Source organism: Vulpes lagopus, chromosome X, assembly GCF_018345385.1.
Source record: "Vulpes lagopus strain Blue_001 chromosome X, ASM1834538v1, whole genome shotgun sequence".
NCBI classification, from domain to species: domain Eukaryota; kingdom Metazoa; phylum Chordata; class Mammalia; order Carnivora; family Canidae; genus Vulpes; species Vulpes lagopus.
In genome coordinates, this window is record NC_054848.1 from 41,007,268 (window position 1) to 41,030,825 (window position 23,558).

General features: G+C 40.9%; 1 protein-coding gene across 2 annotated transcripts in view; it reads left to right on the forward strand.

The window, feature by feature from the left end:
* The first annotated feature begins 5,884 nt into the window (after positions 1 to 5,884).
* The window catches only part of ZNF157 (zinc finger protein 157), a 51,532-nt gene continuing 33,858 nt past the window's right edge, over positions 5,885 to 23,558 (forward strand). For both annotated transcript variants that reach the window (XM_041740269.1, XM_041740271.1), the window contains exons 1-2: positions 5,885 to 6,083; positions 7,921 to 8,127. In XM_041740269.1, the coding sequence (XP_041596203.1) occupies positions 8,056 to 8,127 (72 nt within the window). In that variant the 5' untranslated portion in view covers positions 5,885 to 6,083; positions 7,921 to 8,055. The remainder of the gene's footprint in view (positions 6,084 to 7,920; positions 8,128 to 23,558) is intronic.

The window sequence follows — 23,558 nt, forward strand, 5'->3', positions numbered from 1 at the left end:
ATGGCCACTTACTGTAAGCAGACTCTCAATCCATCCCGTTGTGGTTCTTGGGTTTGCCTCATGTTGTCAGAGGGACTTTCTTTTGATCCAGGGGAGAAATGAACCCACTTAAGCTGCCTCATGTTGCTAGGTGGGGCGTCATGTTGCTAGGCAGGGCCTGAATTCCCTTCTGTTGGGTGGGGAGGATATAAGATGCCCTGCAGTTGTACTGTTCCTCTAGTCCAGGAATAGTCCTATCCTAAATGAATTCACCTTTTTAAAAAATATTTTATTTATTTATTCATGAGAGGCACAGAGAGAGAGAGGCAGAGACACAGGCATAGGGAGAAGCAGGCTCCATGCAGGGAGCCCCATGTGGGACTTGATCCTGGGACTCCAGGATCATGCCCTGGGCCAAAGGCAGGCGCTCAACCGCTGAGCCACCCAGGGATCCCCGAATTCACCTTCTTTTTGCCACCCTTCCTAGTTTTCTGTTGATGCTTTCTTGTTTTATTTCTAGGGTGGATAGTTGTGCTTAGCAGGGAGAAACAGGCCTATGCTACCTTGTCTATCTTGTGGAGACTGGAAACCTCTTTTTTAACCATCAACACCTCTCGGGGCTGGCCTCAAACCCAAGCTTCTGTTAATTCTTCCACCACCAGTGCTGCTTTGATCTATCCTTGAACGTGGGTTTCTGTCAACAACTCATCACCATTTCCCATCTTTTATAGATCTTCAACCCTGGCCTCTGTGAACACTTTTACCATCCATGCCTACCTGGTCCACAACTCAAAACCATGCCTTTTTAACTCGACCACCATCAGTGGCATATTGTCTAGAATCATGCCATTTGAAATGGGAGACACTAGCATAACATGTGATTATGCAGTACTTGAAATGAAGCTAGTGAGACTGAGAATCAAATTTTAAATTTTATTTCTTTTAATTAATGAAGCATTTAAAATAGATACTCAATTCAGTGAATGGAAAACTTTTCAAGTACGTTTGAACTAAAATGTGAATTTTTTTTTAAAGATTTTATTTATTTATTCATGAGAGACACAGAGAGAGGTAGAAACACAGGCAGAGGGAGGAGCAGGCTCCATGCAGGGAGCCCGATGCAGGACTCGATCCTGGGACTCCAGGATCACGCCCTGGGCCAAAGGCAGGCGCTAAACTGCTAAACCACCCAGGGATCCCTAATCTGTGAATATTAATCTAGGTTTTCAAATTTAAATTTTATGAAATCTAAAGACAGATCAAGTATTTCTGGTGGAAATTCAATATTCCAACAGACATGTTGTAAGTGTAAAATACACATCTGATTTTGTAGACTTATTTGCAACAACAAAAAACCCACCAATTAATCTCATTCATAATTTAAAGAATTGATGACAGGTCAAAATGATGTTTGGGATATGTAGTTTAAATAAAACACATTATTACGTTTCATTTGTTTCTTTTTCTTTTCAACAGGTCACCTGTCTGCAGCCCCTCATGCTAAGTTTCCTCCTTTTCTTACCCTTGGGTTGGACACTGAGACTGTCGTTTTGCATCAAAGTGATTTAGATTCTCCAGGCAACAGTGAGAGGCTTCATTCTTACTGATATGATTTGGAACGGCAAAATTATTGCTGCATAGTAACAGGGATGTTCACATTTCATTGGCCAAGGAAACTAGAGTCTGCCTCGCATAGCGCCTCAGACTATGCCCTGCCCCCTCCCTGCATTGGACCATGGGGACTTTGCTGGTTTACAGACCTAGCAGCCTTATTTGAGTAGGGAGGCCAGAGCCAGATTCTTAACGCTCAGCAACTCCCTTAAGTGCACCTTCAGTCTACAGTTTCTCAGGTGCCACTTTGGCTGCCTCATTTCCCATGGTCTTGGCGCTTGTGGCATAGTAACAGTTCACCATAGGCTGAAGAGGCTAAAGTCCATCTTCTCCAGCAGTCATTGGCTATTTGTCTGGAGCTACTCAAGTTAGACCCTGCTTCTCCTTGGCACATAGCAAAAGGGGCTTCGCCTTAGTAACAGGCTGCTGCTTCATCTCATTGGCCATCAGAGACTAGACCCCACCTCTCTTACACAGCCATTGGCCAGTTGTACCATCTATCTACAACCCACAGACTTGGTCTAGACAAGAGAGCTCAAATTGCTGGCTTCTGTTAACTCTTCCCCCACCACTTCTCATCCAGCTGGCCCTTGAACTTGGTCATTTGTTATCTAATCCACCATCAATAACTCTCTTGTCAAAATCTAAAATCCAGGCCCCTTTTAACACTTCTACCACTTCTGGACCCGTTTCTAACTTTATAGAATATTGTTCTAGTCTCTGACTTTAGAGCTCGGATAACTCAGTGCTTTTCTGGCATGGTTTAACGTTCAGCCTACAATTAATCATTCCTCCATCAATGCCCCTTTGATCTGGAGCTTCAGTCCAGGTCTGTGAAAATTTTCACCATCAGTGCATAGTAGGACTGATCTCAAACATGACCTCTGTAAACCCTTCCAACATTAACGACCTTGATAAAGCCTACCTGATAAAGACCCCTGGGGTCACATACATAGTCTGACATTAATGGGCTTATTAACTTGCTGCAGCAATGGAGACCACACATCATAAGAACTGAGGAGAATCTCACCTAGGGTGGCCAACTTGTTCAAGTTTACTTGGGACTTTCCTGGTTTCAGCAATGATTGTCCCTTGTCTCAGTTAATCCTTCGGTCTTGGGCAAACAGGGACGGTCAATCACCTTAGTCTTTGCAAACAAAGGAGGAAATGGGATTACTATAGGGTTTTGGGGAAGAGTTGAGTTTAGTTAAAATTTTAAATGAAAAAAAATTTTTTTTAATTGAAAGCAGAGTTTGGATTAGGCCAAAGCAAAGCAAGTTGGTATATAAGAGAGTCAATGTTTCTTTTTTTAAAAGATTTTATTTATTTTTTCATAAGAGACACAGAAAGAGAGAAGCAGAGAACACAGGCAGAGGGAGAAGCAGGCTCCATGCAGGGAGCCTGATGTGGGAATCTATCCTGGGATTCCGGGATCACGCCCTGAGCCAAAGGCAGATCTCTGCTCAAGTGCTGAGCCACCCAGGCATCACAAAAGAGTCAAGTTAAGTCTGGACTGTGAAATGGATTCAGGGGCCTTTTTATTTAGAAACACTACAGTAGGGCAGCCTGGGTGGTTCAGAGGTTTAGTGTTGCCTTCAAGCCCAGGGTATGATCCTGGAGACCCGGGATGGAGTTCCCGGTCAGGCTCCTTGAATGGAGCCTGCGTCTCCCTCTGCCTGTCTCTGCCTCTCTCTCTGTGTCCCTCATGAATAAGTAAATAAAATCTTAAAAATAAATAAATAAAATTAAGAAAAAGAAACACTACAGGAAAAATAGATGTGACATGTTCACTTCAGATGCCCCTAATTGGAGCCTCTGAACCTGGGTTGGAAATTGAGGCTGCTCCTCTATGTCAAAGTGACCTGGATCCTCCAGGCAGAGTAGGATGTTTTATTCTTACTGGTATAATTTATTTTATTTTATTTTATTTTTTTTTAAGATTTTATTTATTTATTCATGATAGTCACACAGAGAGAGACAGAGAGGCAGAGACACAGGCAGAGGGAGAAGCAGGCTCCATGCACCGGGAGCCCGATGTGGGATTCGATCCTGGGTCTCCAGGATCGCGCCCTGGGCCAAAGGCAGGCGCCAAACCGCTGCGCCACCCAGGGATCCCTTACTGGTATAATTTAAAATAGCAAAGTTTCTGATAGTCTTTGATTACAGAGAATAAGTTTTCTTGGCAGAGCTGGGACTAGGGCGAGGCACTCACCTCAAAGTACAAAATTTAAGGGGGCACCAAAAAAACCCTCAGTAATCAAGATAAACAACATTTTAGTGCAGTGTTTTCAAAAGTCAGAATCAATACAAAAATCCACGATGAACAAAATACTAAAACTTAAAATGCCCTTATTGTTACCTATTGTGGCACAACCAATTACTCTTAAAACACAGAAATTTAACAAACATTTATTATCTCACAGTGTCCGTGGGTTTAAGAACTTGGGAGTGGCTTGGCTTAGAGATTCTGTCTCAGGGTCTCAACTGATGCTATCTTAAAATTGTAGCCTGGGGCTGTAGTCAGCTGAGGCTGGACGTTGGCTCATTTAGATGGCTAGAGGCTAGAGGCCTCCGCTCCTCACTGACTATGGGCAGGTGTGCTTGGCACTGGGGCCTCTCCAAAGGCTGCCTGCCTGGGTGTCATTATGACATAGCAGCTGGCTTCTCCCAGAGTGTGTGATATGAGGGATAGAAGGAGAGAGAGAGAACAAGATGGAAGCCTCAGTCTTTTATAATCTATTCTCTTAAGTGACAGACCATCATTTCTGCCTTTGAACTCTGGGCCTCCATTAACCATTCCATGTCTATACCTTAGGAAAACATGAACTTTTCAACATTTCTATCAGTCTCCCTGGTTTGAGCTAAAAACATGTTTATGGTTTTGCCAGAAATTACCATCTTGTTTTACTGGCTCTAAGTCCCAGCTTGTGAGCAGTCTTCTACCATGAATGCACTTGTACCAGGATTTGAGATATTGCCCAGAAGTCACAACAAGAATGTTTTGGAAATTTCTGTAGAAGTGTGTGTGTTACAAAAATGTTCTCACGTTTGCTACTTTCTTCCACTCAATTCACAAATAGAGGGTTACACTCTAACTTTCCAGGTTGTTGGGCTGAGACCCAGAGAGAGGGTATGAATGTCCTTAGGGGACCCAGCAATCCATACCCAAGTTTAGCTAGGGCCTGCCTATCTGTTCTGTTTGAAATGCCTGCAGCAGGCAAAAGAGCCCTCTACCTCTTGTCAGAGAAGGCCTACTGAGGAGTATATGTAGGAGTAGGCTTTGAAGCATGTTTAGGATAGGAGTTCAGAGGTGAAGAATCCCCCCCCCTCCGTTTTTTAAAGATTTTATTAATCTATTCATGAGAGACACAGAGAAGGAGGCAGAGACATAGGCAGAGGGAGAAGCAGACTCTCGCAGGGAGCCCAATGCGGGACTGGATCCCAGGACCCCAGGATCAGGCCCTGAGCCAAAGGCAGACGCTCAATCGCTGAGCCACCCAGGCGCCCGAAGATTTCTCCCTTTCTCCCAAGAGTACTAGTAGCTCCTAAATTCCCACGTAAGAGAGGTTAAGGGGCTGCAAACTGGTTGACAGGAGGAGTTAGGAGTGTGTCCGGGAGATGTGTTTTCAGAGAAAGTACATTTATGATGTTTTCTAAATATTTTTCTATTGATAATTTGCTTAAAAATATTAGTTGTCCATATCAATAGCTATTATTATTATTCCTAGCCATTATTATTTTAGTGGGGATAATGGAGGTAATGGAGATTGAGGGGGTTTCCATTACCCTCCAACCAACTGTCCAGCACATCAAAACAATGTATCCCCATGACTCCTCCCCACTCTTCTCCAGCGGTACCTCCAGGAAGAGGGCTGAACCACAGCGACGCCTTCCCTCTCTTGCCCAGCGGTATCTGCCAGGAGGGGGACTGTACCATTCTAATTTCTCCTTTCCTTCGAGTGACATCTTCCCAGGGGAAACTAATCCTGACTCCCCCCTCCCACGCCGTGTGGTATCTCCCTTAAAGATCAGGACACCTCTCCCCGAGCCTCGGCACCTCTGCTTTTGTAAACTTTGTACAGACCCAGAGAACCCAGTTCCAAAGACCAGCTCCTCCCGGAATGCTTGCCCGTAGGTTTCTACCCCGGAACTGCGCCCCCAGCCCCCGCCTCCCATGGAACAGCCCACTGTACGGAATGGGCGCAAAGATGGCGGCCCCCACGGAGGAACGCCTCCGCACAGCCATGTTCCTTTCCCGACACCACCACTCAAGGGCAAAGTCTCCGCAGATCCGTAAGCGCACGTCTCAGAGCAAGTAGACCGCAGCATCACAGCCCTTAGGATCCTGTGCGAGACCAGCACCCCAGAAGGGGCACTGTCGGGGTGGACAGGAAACGGAAGTGGCCCTCAGAGGACGTTTAAGTCTTGTTGGCGCGCGGCGCTAAAGCGAGTGCACGAGGTTTTATGGAGTGACAGTCATCAGTGATTTTGAGGTGATGGCTTTGTTGGCTTTGGGAATGATGAATTGTCAGTTCGTGAAGGTCCATTGGTGGGAAGTTAAAGACTGGTGAATGGGAATCTGTGCATGTCAGGGGATGGGGCTTCTGGGGCAGTCAGGTTTCAGATTCCTCGCTGCGTCTTGTCAAGTCTTAATAGAGTGTGTGTTTAGATTTCTCCTTATCAGTCTCCCTCCCCGGAGGTGTGCTGATCTTACTAGTCTTTCCAAAGAACCAACTTTTGGCCTTGTTGATCCTCTCTGATGTACCTTTGTTTTATATTTCCTTAATTTCTGCTCTTTTCTGTACCATTTTAACTTTTTAAATAGGATGTTAATTCACTAATGTTCAGTCTTTCTTCTTTGTTATAAGCCATTTAGAACATGAATTTTTCTTTAAGGATCTCTTTAGCTGCATTCCACAACATTCTATATACACCATCTTATTATTGAGAGTTGTGTTTTTTTAAATTTATTATTATTTTTAAAGATTTTATTTATTTATTTATTTATTTATTTATTTATTTATTTGTTTGTTTATTTATTTATTTATTTTGAGAGAGAGAGAGACACACACACAGAGGCAGAGACACAGGCAGAGGGAGAAGCAGGCTCCATGCAGGGAGCCCGACGTGGGACTCAATCCCAGGTCTCCAGGATCACACCCTGGGCTGAAAGTGGCGCCAAACCGCTGAGCCACCAGGGCTACCCTAAATTTATTATTTACATTACTATAATGCTTTTGGGAGGGTTGACATTTTTATAACATCTTCTTATCCAAGGATATGGTATATTTGTGTGACTACTTTATATTTGTCAATTTTTTAATCGTAGAAGTTCAACTCCTTCAATGTATTTTGCGTATTTCCTGCTGTTACTAATTGGTCGTTGCCCCCCCCCCCCCCCCCGTTTTCATTTGACCATTGCTATTATAGAGGAAAAACTATATGCTCTTATAAATTTATGCAGTATCCAGCCCCTTATCAAATTGCTCTATGAATGCTAGTACTGTCTTTTTCTATGTATAAAATCATATCATTGGCAAAGAAAGCCACATTTCCATTTCCTTACAACATTCATTCTGATTGTTTCATCTTCCATAGTGTGAGCTAGAGCCAGCAAAACAATTTTGAGCTGTGTCAGACATCCCTATGTTGTTGATAATTTTAATGGCATCATTGTATTTTTTAGCATCATAGTTCAGGGCTATGTTTAGTAAATGATTTTTGTGATATTTAAGTGATTTACATCTTCCCTAATTTTAATTGGGAGTCTTATTGGTAATGTCTCCTGAATTGTGTCATATGCTTTTCTGGTGTAAGTTCATAGCAGCATGGCCGTCCCCCCATTTGTTGATTAATAAATAACATTATTGATGTTGAACCGTCTTCTGGAAAGAAGAGGCTAAGAGCTTCCTGTAGAATTCAGGAGGGATTTTTCACCCTAAAATGGCAAGATAATTAAAGAGAGCAGAAAGAGATACCTTTCATTCAGATTGCCAGGTCTCCAGGTTTCCTGCCTCCACAGACACCCACCAAGTCCCCATGGACAAGCCCTCCCTCTGTCCACGGCTTAGGGCTTTAGCACCATTTGCTGCCCCATTTCTGCCTGCAAACCCAGATCTACCTTGAACCTGGAGTTGAGGAATAGGCTGGCTAGATAAGGTATGAAGCTCCCTGTGGAGCCACCCCAGTATAAAGGACTCTGAGATCATTAATTTGACTTCAAATATCATGATTGTTTCCATAATCCACCCTAACACTCAGAGTGGGGGTTGCTGAACTTTGTGGTGTAGATATGGAATAACACTGATGACATGGATACTGTCCTTTTAGGATTTCTTGGTGTCTCTGTGGAGCTGTTGAGCTTTCTCCTTACTGGAGGCTGCGGGATCTTCCATTCATTCTGATCGCAGCCCACATACAGACTCCCCTCCAGCTTTGGAAGGTGGTCTGAGACCCAGGGTGAACATGCCAGCTAATGGGAAATCACCCCAGAGGTTCCCTGCCTTGGTTCCAGGACAGTCTGGCAGATCATTTGAGGTAAGGAGGAGGAGCCTACTTTAAAATTTTTTTCTTTTGTTTTTTTTTTAAGATAAATTTAATTTTGAGATAATTGTAGATACAAATGCAATGTACCATTTACTCAGTGTCCTCCAGTAGGAACGTCCTGCAAAACCTTGGTATAGTGTCACAGCCAGGATATTGACATAGGGAACATTTCCATCACTACAAGGACCCCTCATCTTGCCTTTTAATAGACACAACCACTTCTCCCCCACTCTGTCCTTAACCTGTAGCCATCATTAATCTGTGCTCTGATTCTATAGTCTTGTCACTTCAAGTAATGACATATAAATGGAATAATATGGTATATTACCTTTTCGGACTGGCTTTTTTTACTCAGCATAATTCTCTGGAGATTTGTGCAGATTGTTGTGTATATGGATAGCTTGTTCCTTTTTATTACCGAACAGTATTCCATGGCATAAATGTACCACAGTTTGCTTAACCAACCTCTAGTTGAAGGACCTATTGGTTGTTTCCAGTTTTTGACTATTATGAATAAAGGTGCTATGATTCGGGACGCTTGGATGACTCAGTTGGTTAAGCATCTGCTTTTGGCTCTGGTCAAGATCCCAGGGTCCTGGCATTGAGCTCTGCATTGGGCTCCTTGCTCAGCAAGGAGTCTGTTTCTCCCTCTCTCTCTGCCTGCCACTCCCCCTGCTTGTGCTCTCCCTCCCTCCCTCTTTGTCAAATAAATAAAATCTTTTTAAAAAAAGATGCTATGATTGTTTGTGTAAGGATTTTGTATGTGTTGAATGCAATTGCTGGATTGTATGCTAAGTGCATGTCAAACAATTAATTGACTTAATTTTTTTAGTAGAATTTTAGATTTACAAAATAATAGAGAAAATAGTACATATACTTCCATGTACCACTCTGTATTTCCCCAGTTTCCCCATGATTAATCTCTTGCATTAGTTTAGTACATTTGTTATGATGAATGGATTCGGATACCCTATTATTAATTATAGTCTACGGTTTTGTAGTAAGGTTCATTCTTTGTGTTGCACATTCTGTAGGTTTTGATAGAAGCATAATGACACATATCCAACATTATAGTTTCAATACAGAGCAGTTTGATCTGTGCTTCAGCTACTCATCTTTTCTCTCCTATGCTTGGACTTCTGGCAACCACTGTTTTTTTTTTTTAATTGTCTCTATAGTTTTACCTCTTTTAAAATGTCATAGTTGTAATCATACAGTCTGTAGCCTTTTCAGATTAGCTTCTTTTGCTTAGCAATTTGCATTTTAACTTCCTCCATGTCTTTTCATGACTTAATAGCTCATTTTTATCATTGAATAATAATTCTATTGTATGGATGTACCACAATTTGGTTATCCATTCATCTATTGAAGGACATTTATGTGTTCCTGGTTTTGGGCAATTATGAATAAAGCTGCTATAAACATTTGTATACAGGTTTTTGTGTGGACATAAGTTTTTTTTTTTTTTAGGATTTTATTTATTTATTCATGAGAGACACACATAGAGAGGCAGAGACACAGGCAGAGGGAGGAGAAGGCAGGCTCTATGCAGAAAGCCCAATGTGGGACTCGATCCCGGAACTCTGGGATCACGCCCTGAGCCAAAGGCAGACGCTCAACCACTGAGCCACCCAGTTGTCCCTGGACATAAGTTTAAAAAAAAAATTTTTTTTTTTAGTTTATTTATTCATGAGAGACAGAGAGAGGCAGAGACAGGGAAAAGCAGGCTTCTCACAGGGAGCCCGATGTGGGACTCGATCCCTGGACCCGAGATCATGCCCTGAGCCAAAGGCAGATATTCAACCACTGAGCCACCCAGGCATCCCTGGATGTAAGTTTTTAATTCACTTGGGTAAATAAGTAGGAGTGCAATTGTGGGTCATATGGTAAGATTGGCTTTATAAGAAACTGCCAAACTGTCTTCCAAAGTTCTTCACCATTTTGCATTCAAACCAGCAATGAATGAGAGCATTCCTGTTGCTCTACATCCTTGTCAGCATTTGATATTGTCGGATTTTTGGATTTTAACCATTCCAATAGGTGTGTAATGGTATCTCATTGTTTTAGTTTACAATTCTGTAATGATGTTGAATATAGTTGTATGTGCTCATTTGCCATCTGTATATCTTCTTTTGTCAAGTGTCTGTTTAGATCTTTTGTCCTTTTTAAAAAGATTTATGTATTTATTTGAGAGAGAGAGAACATGAGCAGGGGAGGGGCAAAGGGAGAGGGAGAGAGAATCTTCAGCAGGCTCCCTGTTGGGCATGGAACCCAACATAGGGCTCTATCTCACAACTCTGAGATCATGACCTAGGCTGAAATCAAGAGTTGGACACTTAACTGACTGAGCCACCTAGGTGCCCCCCTTTTTATCCATTTTTTTAAAAGATTTTATTTATTTATTCATGAGAGACAGAGAGAGAGAGGCAGAGACACAGGCAGAGGGAGAAGCAGGCTCCATGCAGGGAGCCCGACGTGGGACTTGATCCTGGGTCTCCAGGATCAGGCCCCGGGCTGAAGACGGCGCTAAACCGCTGAGCCACCTGGGCTGCCCCTTTTTATCCATTTTTAAAAAATATTTTATTTATCTATTCATGAGAGACACACAGAGAGAGGCAGAGACATAGGCAGAGGGAGAAGCAGGCTTCCTGCTGGGAGCCCAGTGTGGGACTCGATCCCAGGACTCTGGGATCACGCCCTGAGCCAAAGGCAGACCCTCAACCACTGAGCCACCCAGGCGTCCCTCTTTTATCCATTTTTAAATTGGGTTGTTTATTTTGTTATTGTTGAGTTTTAAGAATTGTTTGTATGTTTTAAATACAAGTCCTTTTATCAGATGTGTGTTCTGTAAATATTTTCTTTCATTCTGTGACTTGTCTATTTTCTTAATGGTGTCTTTCATAGAGCAGAATTTTAAAATTTTAATAAAGTCCAACTTGTCAGTTTTCCTTTCATGAATCGTAATTTTGGTGTTGTATTTTAAAACATTTCCAAACCCAAGTCACTTAGATTTTCTCTTATTATCTTGTAGAAGCTTTATAGTTCTACATTTTACATATAGGTCTAAGATCCATTTAGAGTTAATTTTTGTGAAAGATAAAAGGACCGAGTCTAGTTTTTTTGTTTGCATATGGATGTCCAGTCGTTTCAGCACTATTTATTTTCTCCATTGAATTGCTTTTTCTCGGGGATCCCTGGGTGGTGCAGCGGTTTAGCGCCTGTCTTTGGCCCAGGGCGCGATCCTGGAGACCCGGGATTGAATCCCACGTCGGGCTCCCGGTGCATGGAGCCTGCTTCTCCCTCTGCCTGTGCCTCTCTCACTGTGTGCCTATCATGAATAAAAAAAAAAAAAATTAAAAAAAAAAAAAGAATTGCTTTTTCTCCTTTGTCCAAGATCAGTTGATTATATTTGTGTGGGTCTATTTCCTGTTTCTTTTTCTTTTTTTTTTTCCTGTTTCTTTTTAAAGATTTTATTTATTTTGAGAGAGAGTGTGCACAATTGTGCAAGCGATGCGGGGCGGGGGGGGGGGGCAGTGGAGGGAGAGGGATAGCAGACTGATACTGAGCGTGGAGCCTGATGCAGACCTTGATCTGAAGACCTTGAGATCATGACCTGAGCTGAAATGAAGAGTCAGATGCTTAACCGACTGATCCACCTAGGCGCCCAAGTCTACTTTCTTTCTGTTTGTTCCATTGATAAAATTGTCTATTCTTTCTCCAATATGTTGTTCTTTTTTAAAAAGATTTTATTTATTTATTCATGAGAGATATAGAGAAAGGCAGAGACATAGGCAGGGGAAGGAGAAGCAGGCTCCATGCAGGAGTCCGATTCAGGACTCAATCCCAGATCCCGGGATCATGTCCTGAGTTGAAGCTGACGCTCAACTGCAGGGCCACCCAGTCATCCCTACCATGCTCTTTTTAAATTGAGGTATTCTTGACTTCAACATTATATTAATTTCAGGTATACAACATAATCATTCGATATTTGTATGTATTGCAAAATGATCACCACAATAAGGCTAGTTAATATCCATCACCATATATAGTTAATTTTTTTCTTGTGGTGAGAGCTTTTAAGATTTAGCCTCATAGCAACTTTTAAATATGCAATACAGTTTAATTAACTATAGTTGTCATGCTGTACATTACATCCCCATGACGTAATTTATTTTATAATGAAGTTTGTACTTTTTGACTCCCTTCCCCCATTTTGCCCCATATCTGGCATCCACCAATCTGTTCTCTGTACTGTGAACTTGTTTTTTGTTGTTTTGTTTTGTTTTTAGAACCCACATATAAGTGACCTCATACAGTGTTTGTCTTTCTTTCTTTCTTTCTTTCTTTCTTTCTTTCTTTCTTTCTTTCTTTTTTTGCATTTTAATATAGGTCTTTAATATATTTTTTTATTGGAGTTCAATTTGCCAACATATAGCTTATCACTAGTGCTCATCCCGTCAAGTGTCCCCCTCAGTGCCCATCACCCAGTCGCCCCAAGCCCCCACCCATCTCCCCTTCCACCACCCCTTGTTCATTTCCCAGAGTTAGGTGTCTCTCATGTTCTGTCACCCTCACTGATATTTCCCACTCATTTTCTATCCTTTCCCCTTTTTTCCCCTTGCACTATTTTTTATATTTCCCTTATTTCACTTAGCAGAATGCCTTCAAGGTACATCCATATTCTTGCAAATAGCAAGATTTCCCTTTTCTTTTATGGCTGAATAATATTCTATTGTGTGTATACCGCACATACACACCCCATATTTTCATTATCCATTCATCTGTTAATAGACACTTAGATCGGTTCCATATTTTGGCTATTGCAAATAATGTGGCAATTAACATGGGCTGCATATATTTCTTTGTTACTGTTTTTTTTTTCTTTGTTACTGTTTTATTCTACTTTGAATAAATACTCAAGTGGCATTGCAGGATGATATGATAGTTCTAGATTTAATTTTTTTAGGAAACTTCATACTGTTTTCCACGGTGGCTATACCAGTTTCTGTTCGACCAACAGTGCACAAGTGTTCCCTTTTCTTCACATCCTCACCAACACTTGTTATTTCTTGTCTTTTTGATACTAGCCATTCTAACAGGTGTGGGGTGATGTCTCACTCTGGTTTTATTTTGCATTTCTCCAATGATTAGATTAGTGATTTTTTTTTTCAGTAGGCTCCATGCCCAGTGTGGGGCTTAAACTCAACCCTGAGATCGAGAGTCACATGCTCTACAGACAAAGCCAGCCAGGTGCCCCTAAATTAGTGATGTTGGGATATTTTCATGTACTTGTTGGCCATCTGCATGTCTTCTTTGAAAGATCATTTATCTATTCATGAGAGACACAGAAAGAGAGAGGCAGAGACATAGGCAGAGGGAGAAGCAGGCTCCATGCAGGGAACCCGATGTGGGATTCAATCCCAGGACCCTGGGATCATGCCCTGAACCGAAGGCAGATGCACTCAACTGCTGAGCCACCCAGGCATCCCTCTGCCTGTTTTTAAATAAGTATTTTTTTTTTTTTTTTTTGCTATTGAATTGTATGGATTCCTTATATATTTTGGATATTGCCCCTTATCAGATATATGATTTACAAATATATTCTACCCTTCAGTAGGTTGCCTTTTCATTTAGTTGGTAGTTTCCTTTGCTGTGCAGAAGCTTTTTAGTTGGATGTCGTCCCATTTGTTTGCTTCTGTTGCCTTTGCTTTTGGTATTAAATCCAAAAAAGCATCACCAAGACTGTCAGGGAGCTTACTGCCTATGTTTTCTTGGATTTTTTGGCTTAAGGTCTTAGGTTCAAGTCTTTAATCCATTCTGAGTTGATTTTTGTGTATGATATAAGCTAGTGGTCCCCAGTTTCATTTTTCTGAACTGGCTGTCTAATTTTTCCAATGCCATTTATTGAAGAGACTGTCCTTTCCTCATTGAAAGTTCTTGGGTCCTTTGTCATAAATTAATTGGCCATATATGCATGGGTTTATTTCTGAGTTCTCTGTTCTATTCTGTTAACTTATGTGTCTGTTTTTATGCCAATACCATATTGTTTTGATTACTATATAGCTTTTGTATGATAGTTTGAAATCAGCACAATGCCTCCAGTCCTATCCTTTTCTTTTCAAGATTGCTAGCATGTTGTTATTGATTTATAAGTTTTCTACATGTTTTGTTAGATTTATACTTGAGTATTTCATATTTCTAAGTGATTATAAATGATTTTATATTTTTAAATTTTGAAGTCCACATTTTCATTGCAAACAAATACAGTGAGTTTTTGTATTGTATCCTGTTTCCTGTGACTTCATTGAATTCAATTATTAGCTCCAGGAGGTTTTTATTTTTATTTTATTTTATTATTATTATTTTAAAAGATTTATTTATTTATTTATTCATGAAAGACACAGAGAGAGGCAGAGACTCAGGCAGAGAGAAGAGCAGGCTCCCCACAAGGAGCCTGATGTGGGACTTGATCCCAGACTCCGGGATCACGCCCTGAGCTGAAGGCAGATAGATGCTCAACTGCCAAGCCACCCAGGCGTCCTGAGGTTTTTATGTTTTTAGAGATTTTTTGGTGATTTTTCTCCATAGGCAATCATTTCATTTATAAATAGGGGCTTTTTTCTTTTTTATTCTGTATACCTGTCATTTCCATTTCCTGCCTAATTTTACGTTATTAGAACTTCTAGGACTATGTTGAATAAGAATTGTGAGAATGAATATTCTTTTTTTTTTTTTTAAGATTTTTAAATTTATTCATGAGAGACACAGAGAGAGAGAGAGAGACAGAGACACAGGCAGAGGGAGAAGCAGGCTCCATGCAGGGAGCCTGATGTGGGACTCGATCCCCGGTCTCCAGGATCAGGCCCTGGGCTGAAGGTGGCGTTAAACCACTGAGCCACCCGGGATGCCCCTTGGATATTCTTGCCTGCTGTTAATATTGTCTTTCACCATTAAATATAATATCAGTTGTAGTTTTGGTTTAGATGCTCTTTATCAAGTTGAAGAAGTTCCTGTCTATTCCTGTTTCTGTTCATATTTTTGGCGGAAATGAGTTGAATTTTGTCAAAAATTTTTTTACATTAGTTATCATGTGATTTTTAAGATCCTGTTAATGTGAATTACATGGATTGATTTTTCTTTTTTTATTCATTCATGAGAGACACAGAGAGAGAGAGAGGCAGAGACACAGACAGAGGGAGAAGCAGGCTCCATGCAGGGAGCCTGACGTGGGACTCGATCCCAGGTCTCCAGGATCATACCCTGGGCAGAAGGCGGCGCTAAACTGTTGAGCCACCCGGGCTGCCCATGGATTGATTTTTTAAAAAGATTTTATTTATTTATTCATGAGAGACACACAGAGAGAGGCAGAGACATAGGAAGAGGAAGGAGAAGCAGGCTCCATGCAGAGAGCCCTATGTGGAACTCGATCTCAGGACTCTGGGATCACACCCTGAGCCAAAGGCAGACGCTCAACTGCTGAGCCACCCAGGTGTCCCTCACCTGGATTGATTTTTGAATATGGAACCTGCCTTGCATTCCTGGAGTAAACTCCAGTTGGTCATGGTGTATAATTCTTTTAATATATTGTTGAATTATATTTGCTAATATTTTATCAAGAATTTTTTCCTACATATTCATGAGTGATATTGGTGTGTAGTTTTCTTTTTTATATTGTATTTGTCTGATTTTGTAATCAGGGAATGTATTAGTTTCATGTGTTTTCTGCAACAAATCACCACAAACTTGGTGGCTTAGAATAACAGAAATTGATTCTCTCATAGTTCTTAAGGAGGCCTTAAGTCCAAAGTAAGTATCCTTGGGCCAAAATAAAGGTTTTGACAGGGCTGTCTGTACTCCCTCTGGAGCCTTTAGGGGAGAATCTATTCCTTGCCTCTCTTCTAGCTTCTGGCTGGCTGCAGCTATTCTTTGGCTTCATTGTTTTATTCTTATGGCCAGCATCTTCAAATCTCTTGGCTCTGTCTTCACATCACTGCCTTCTGTGTGTGTGTGTCAAGTTCTTTTGCCTCTCTCTTATCGGGATACATGTGATTGCATTTAGGACCCACCTGGATAATTCAGGGTACTCCTCTCATCTCAAGATCCTTAATCACATCTGCAAAGACTCTTTTGTTCTTGCCCTATAAAGGTGATATTCACAGGTTGCCAGGATTAGGATGTGAATATCTTTGTGTGTGGGAGGTCCCTTTTTAGCCTGTCACAGGCAAATGCTAGCATCCTAGAATGAGTTTGGAAGAATTACTTCCTCTTTTTCCTGTAAGAGGTGTTGTAATTGGTGTTAATTTTTTTAAAGATTTTATTTATTTATTCATGAGAGACAGAGAGAGAGAGAGAGGCAGAGACTCAGGCAGAGGGAGAAGCAGGCTCCATGCAGGGAGCCCGGGTCTCCAGGATCACAACCTGGGCCAAAGGCGGCGCTAAACCCCGGGCTGCCGGTGTTAATTCTTTAAAAGAATTTGGTAAGGGACGCCTGGGTGGCTCAGCGATTGAACATCTGCCTTCAGCTCCTGGCATGATCCTGGGGCCCCAGGATGGAGTGTGCATCAGGCTCCCTGCATGGAGCCTGCTTTTCTCTATGCCTATGTCTCTGCCTCTCTCTCTGTCTCTCATGAATAAAATAGAATCTTTCTTTTTTTTTTTTTTTTATTTACTTATGATAGTCACAGAGAGAGAGAGAGAGGCAGAGACACAGGCAGAGGGAGAAGCAGGCTCCATGCACCAGGAGCCCGATGTGGGATTCGATCCCGGGTCTCCAGGATCGCGCCCTGGGCCAAAGGCAGGCGCCAAACCGCTGCGCCACCCAGGGATCCCTAAAATAGAATCTTTAAAAAAAAATTGGTAAAATTCTCCAGGAAAATCATCTAGGCCACAGATTGATTGATCGACTGATTTCTTTTTTGGTGAGTTTTAAATTATGGATTAAATTTCCTTAGTTGTTTTAGGGCTATTCAAATTATCCATTTCATATCAGTCAATTTGTGGTAGTTGGTGCTTTTTTTTTTTTTTTAAAGAATCAGTCCATTTCATCTAAATTATCAAATGTATATATGAAGAGTTGTTTATACTTGCTTCATCCTTTTGGTGTCTGCAGGGTCTTTGGTGATATCCTTTGTTTCATTCTTGATATTGGTAATTTGATTCTTCTCTTTTTTTCAGTCTTGCCAGAAGTTTCTCAATTTTATTGACCTTTTCAAAGAGCCACTTCTTTGTTTCATTGATTTTTTTATCTATTATTTTTCTGTTTTCAACTTTATTAATTTCTGCTCTTTTCTATTTCCTTCTGCTTGCTCTGGGTTTATTTTGGTCTTTTTAAAAAACTAAAATATAATTGTTATATAACAAAGTTTGAGGTGTACACATATTGGTTTATTTTTATTTTTATTTTTATTTTTTTTAAAGATTTTATTTATTTATTCATGAGAGAGAGAGAGAGAGAGAGAGAGAGGGGCAGAGACACAAGCAGGCTCCATGCAGGGAGCCCGACACGGGACTCGAACCCGGGTCTCCTGGACTATGCCCTGGGCCGAAGGCAGACAGACGCCCAACCGCTGAGACATCCGGGGATCCCCTGAGGTATACACATACTGATTTGATGCATTTATATATTGCAATATGATTACTATTGTGTTTGCTAACATCTCTATCTCATTGCATAATTATAATTTCTTTTTTGTGGTGGGAACAATTTAGGTCTAGTTTCTTGACGATTTTGAAGTTTGGGGTGCCTGGGTGACTGAGTCGGTTAAGCATCTGCCTTTGGCTCAGGTCATGATCCCAGGGTACTGGGATGGAACCCTGAGTTGTGCTCCCTGCTCAGCTGGGAGTCTGCTTCTCCCTCTCCTGCTCCCCCTCCCCCCACCTTGTACCCTCTCTTTCTCAAATAAATGAATAAATGAATAAATCTTTAAAAAACAACTTTGAGGGATGCCTGGGTGGCTCAGTGGTTGAACGTCTTCCTTGGGCTCAGGACATGATCCCAGGGTCCTGGGATCGAGTCCCACATTGGGTTCCCTGCAAGGAGACTGCTTCTCCCTCTGCCTGTGTCTCTGCCTTTCTCTCTCTGTGTCTCTCATGAATAAATAAAAAAAATCTTAAGAAAAAGCAACTTTGAAGTTTATAATATTGTATTCTATCATCAACTTGCTGTGCGTTAGCTCTCTAGTACTTATTTATCTACTAGTTTCAAATTTGTACCTTTAAGCAACATATCCTTAATATGGTCTTTTTTCTTAGGTTTTTGAGGTGCGACCTTAGACTTTTCGAGACTTCTCTCTTTTATTTTTATTTTTATTTATTTTTTTTAAATTTTTTATTTATTTATGATAGGCACACAGTGAGAGAGAGAGGCAGAGACACAGGCAGAGGGAGAAGCAGGCTCCATGCACCGGGAGCCCGACGTGGGACTCGATCCCGGGTCTCCAGGATCGCGCCCTGGGCCAAAGACAGGCGCCAAACCGCTGCGCCACCCAGGGATCCCCCGACTTCTCTCTTTTAAACGTACGCATTTAGTGCTATGTACTTTTTTCTCAGTGTTTGTAAGCACCATAGTGTTTTCTGCGGTGGCTGTACCAATTTATGTTCCCACCAACAGTGTGTGAAGATTAACTGAGCTTTTCTCTAAGATCCGGAAGAAGACAAAGATGTCTAGATTGATCTCTGACATTTTGGGAAGACATAACAGAGTAAGAAGTGCAATCAGACACATGTATTACAATGCCTCCATAGGGAAATCAATAATTCCTCTATAGTAAAGATTTCATGATACTTGAGGGTCAAAAAATCTTTTGATAGATCTTCATATGGATGATGGAAATAAGATCTTCAATTATAATCTATTTTTAATGATTTTATTTTTAAAATTTTAATTTTTTAAAAGATTTTATTTATTTGTTCATGAGAGACCCAGAAAGAGAGACAGAGACCTAGGCAGAGGGAGAAGCAGGCTCCCTGTGAGGAGCCTGATGTGGGACTTGCTCCCAGGACCCTGGGATCACAACCTGAACCAATGGTGATCACCATTGAGCCACCCAGGTGCCCCCTTTATAAAGATTTTATTTATTTATTCACAAGAGACAGAGAAAGGAGGCAGAAGCAGGGAGAAGCAGGCTCCCAGCTCTGTGGGGCTCCATCCCAGGACCCTGAGATCATGACCTAAGCTGAAGGCAGATGCTTAATGGACTGAGACATGCCGACATCTCTCTTTAATTACAGTCTTGTATGAATGGTATCACAGCTTTTCTGTGGCTTTTTTTATTTTTGAAAAGATTTTTCATTCAGTGTTTATAATTAAAAATGAGAAGATTTTCCTTGCAGTTGTTGTATAATAAAAGAAAGGCTAAAACAGATTATCATATGATTGGTTAATGAAAATGTATCTGACCGAGAGGCAAGTTATTCATTGATATACCAGTTACTTTGTGTGGACTTAAGAGTTTTAGGGCAAAATATTTCTTTTTTTTAAATTTTTATTTATTTATGATAGTCACAGAGAGAGAGAGAGAGAGAGAGAGGCAGAGACACAGGCATAGGGAGAAGCAGGCTCCATGCACCGGGAGCCCGACGTGGCATTCAATCCCGGGTCTCCAGGATCGCGCCCTGGGCCAAAGGCAGGCGCCAAACCACTGCGCCACCCAGGGATCCGCAGGGCAAAATATTTCTAAGCAAAACATGCCATCTAAAAGCATAGTGATACTGGGTATATGATATACTACATAAGAAAGCTGTTGGAAGTTACTTGTGTCAGACCTTTAGACTCTTTAGGCTTCTGACAGTTGGTTACCATATGCAGGGACTTCATAGCCAGTTAGTTATTTATCTTTTGACTTTTTATTTATTTATTTATTTATTTTATTTTTTTATTTTTTTTATTTTTTATTTTTTTTCTTTTGACTTTTTCAAGTTACTCCTACCCCAGGGAAATTTATAGATTATAGATATAGATTTTTTTAAATTTTTATTTATTTATGATAGTCACACACACACACACACAGAGAGAGAGAGAGAGAGAGAGAGAGAGAGAGGGGCAGAGACATAGGCAGAGGGAGAAGCAGGCTCCATGCACCAGGAGCCCGACGTGGGATTCAATCCCGGGTCTCCAGGATCACACCCTGGGCCAAAGGCAGGCGCCAAACCGCTGCGCCACCCAGGGATCCCTATATATACAGATTTTTAAAATTAAAGCATAATTAACATACCACGTTATATTAGTTTCAGGTGTACAACATTGATTCAGTAATTTTTTTAAAGATTTTTTTATTGATTCATGAGAGACACACAGAGAGAGGCAGAGACATAGGCAGAGGGAGAAGCAGGCTCCCTATGGGGAGCCCAATGCTGGACTCAATCCCAGGACTATAGGATCACGACCTGAGCCAAAGGCAGATAGATGCTCAGCCACTGAGCCACCTGGGAGCCCCCAAAGCACTTATTTTAAATATATTCAAACAACAAAAGAAAATCATACTTTAACAAAGGTTTGATGACAATGTCTCAGCAAATAATAGAATCTCAATAATGAAAGCAGTGGGATAACATATTCAATATAACGAAAGAAAATAACAGTTAACCAGCAATCTAATATCCAGCAAAACTATTTTTCAGAACTGATTCAGCAATTTTATATTTGACTCTGTTCACCACATAAGTGTAGTCACTATCTGTCTCTCTATGTTATTACATTATTTTTAACTATATTCCCTATGCTGTTCTTTTTTTTTTTAAAGATTTATTTAATTATTTTAGAGAGAGAGTGAGAGAGCATGAAAGCAGAGGGAGAAAGAATCTCAAGTAGACTCCTCATTGAGCGTGGAGCCCAATCTCACAAACCTGAGATCATGACCTGAACTGAAATCGAGTCGGACACTTAACCATCTGAGCCACCCAGGTGCCCCCTCTGTGCTGTACTTTTCATCTGTGTGACTTATTTATTTTATAATTGGAAGTTTCTGCCTCTTAGTCCTCTTTATCTATTTAGCTTGTTCCCCCATCCAGCTATATATACTCTGGCAGCCATCAGTTTGTTCTCTGTATTTTGAGTCTGTTTTATTTTTTAGATTCCATGTATAAGTAAAATCATATGGTACTTGTACTTGTCTTTCTCTGCCTGACTTATTTCACTTAGCATAATACCTTCTAGGTCCATCTGTGTTTTCGCAGATGGCAAGATCTCATTCTTTTTTTTTTTTTTTAAGATTTTATTTATTCATGAGAGACACACAGAGAGAGGCAGAGAAACAGGGAGAGGGAGAAGCAGTTTCCCTGCAGGGAGCCAGATGTGAGAATCAATCCCAGGACCCTGGGATCACACCCTGAGCCAAAGGCAGATGCTCAACCACTGAGCCATCCAGGCATCCCTCATTGTTTTTTTACGGCTGAGCAATATTCCATTGTGTGTGTGTATATATACATACCGTATTTTTTTTTATCCATTCATCTGTGGATGGACACTTGGGTTGTTTCCATATCTTGGCTAGTGTAAATAATGCTGCAGTAAACATATATCTTTTCAAATTAGTGTTTTCATTTTCTTTGGGTAAATGCCACTAGTGGAGTTACTAGATCAAATGGTATTTCTATTTCTAATTTAAAAAATATATTTTATTTATTTATTTGTCAGAGACAGCATGCATGAGCCTGAGCAGGAGGAGGGGCAGACAGAGGGAGAGGGGAAGTTGAGTTCTCAGGCAGGGAGCCCATTGTGTGGCTTGATCCCAGGATCCTGGGATCCTGACCTGAGCAGAAGGCAGACACTTAAATGGTTGAGCCACCCAGGCACCCCTATTTCTAATTTTTTTAAAAGTACTTCCATACTGTTTTCCACAGTGGTTGCACCAACTTACATTCCTATTAAGGTTCACTAGGATTTCTTTTTTTCCACGTCTTTGCCAACACTTGTTTTTTCTTTTCTTTTCTTTTCTTTTCTTTTCTTTTCTTTTCTTTTCTTTTCTTTTCTTTTCTTTTCTTTTCTTTTTTTTCTTTTCTTTCTTTTCTTTTCTTTTCTTCTTTTCTTTTTTCTTTCTTTCTTTCTTTCTTTCTTTCTTTCTTTCTTTCTTTCTTTCTTTCTTTCCTTCCTTCCTTCCTTCCTTCCTTCCTTCCTTCCTTCCTTCCTTCCTTCCTCCTTTCCTTTCCTTTCCTTTCCTTTCCTTTCCTTTCCTTTCCTTTCCTTTCCTTTCCTTTCTTTCCTTTCCTTCTTGATTTTATTTATTTATTCTTGAGAGGCACAGAGAGAGAGAGAGGCAGAGAGACACAGGCAGAGGGAGAAGCAGGCTCCAATGCAGGAAGCCTGATGTGGGACTCGATTCCAGGACCTGGGATCACGCTTTAAGCTGAAGGCAGATGCTCAACCGCTGAGCCACCCAGGCGTCCCTGTTTCTTTTCTTTTTGATACTAGCCATTCTGACTGTGTGAGGTGCTATCTCATTGTGGTTTTGATTTATATTTCCCTGATGATGAGTGATTTTGAACATCTTTTTGGTGTCTGTCGGCTCTCCACCTGTCTTCTCTTGAAAAATGTCTTTTAAGTTCTCTGCCCATTTTTAATTTTTAATTAATTAATTTATTTTAAGAAATTTAATTTATTTATTCATGAGAGACACAGAGGCAGAGACATAGGTAGAGGGAGAAACAGACTCCTTGCAGGGAGCCCTATGTAGGACTCAATCCCAGGACCCCGGGATCACCATCTAAGCCAAAGGCAGATGCTCAACCACTGAGCCACCCAGGTGCCCCTTTCTGCCCATTTTTTAATCAGTTTTTTTAGTGTTGTGTTGTATAAGTTCTTTGTGTATTTTGTATATTAACCCCTTATCAGATACATCATTTGCAGATATCTTCTCCCATTAACAGGTTACCTGTTCATTTTGTTGATGGTTTTCTTTGCTGTGTGGAAGCTTTTTATTTTGATGTAGTCCCAATATTTTGTTTTCTTTCCTTTGCCTGAGGAGATATATCCATAAATATGTTGCTAAGGGTGATGTCCATGAAGTTATTGCCTATGTTGTATTTGAGGAGTTGTATTATTTTAGGTCTCACATTTCAGTCTTTAATCCATTTTATTTTTTTGTATGGTGTAAAGAATGGTCCAGTTTCATTCTTTTGCATGTAGCTGTCCATTTTTCCCAACACTATTTGTTGTAAAGACTGTCTTTTTCCCATTGTATATTCTTCCTTCTTTGTTGAATATTAATTGACATGTATGTGTGGGTTTATTTTTGGACATTCTATCCTCTTCTATTGATCATGTGTTTTTACCCACACCCACTAAGGGGATTAAGGATACATTTCAAAATATAGTTTCCTTGAAAAAGGAAAAGGAGTTCTACTTCCCCAGTAGAATTTTTTAAAGTTTTATTTAAATTCCAGTTAATTGGGCAGCCCCAATGGCGCAGCGGTTTAGCACCGCCTGC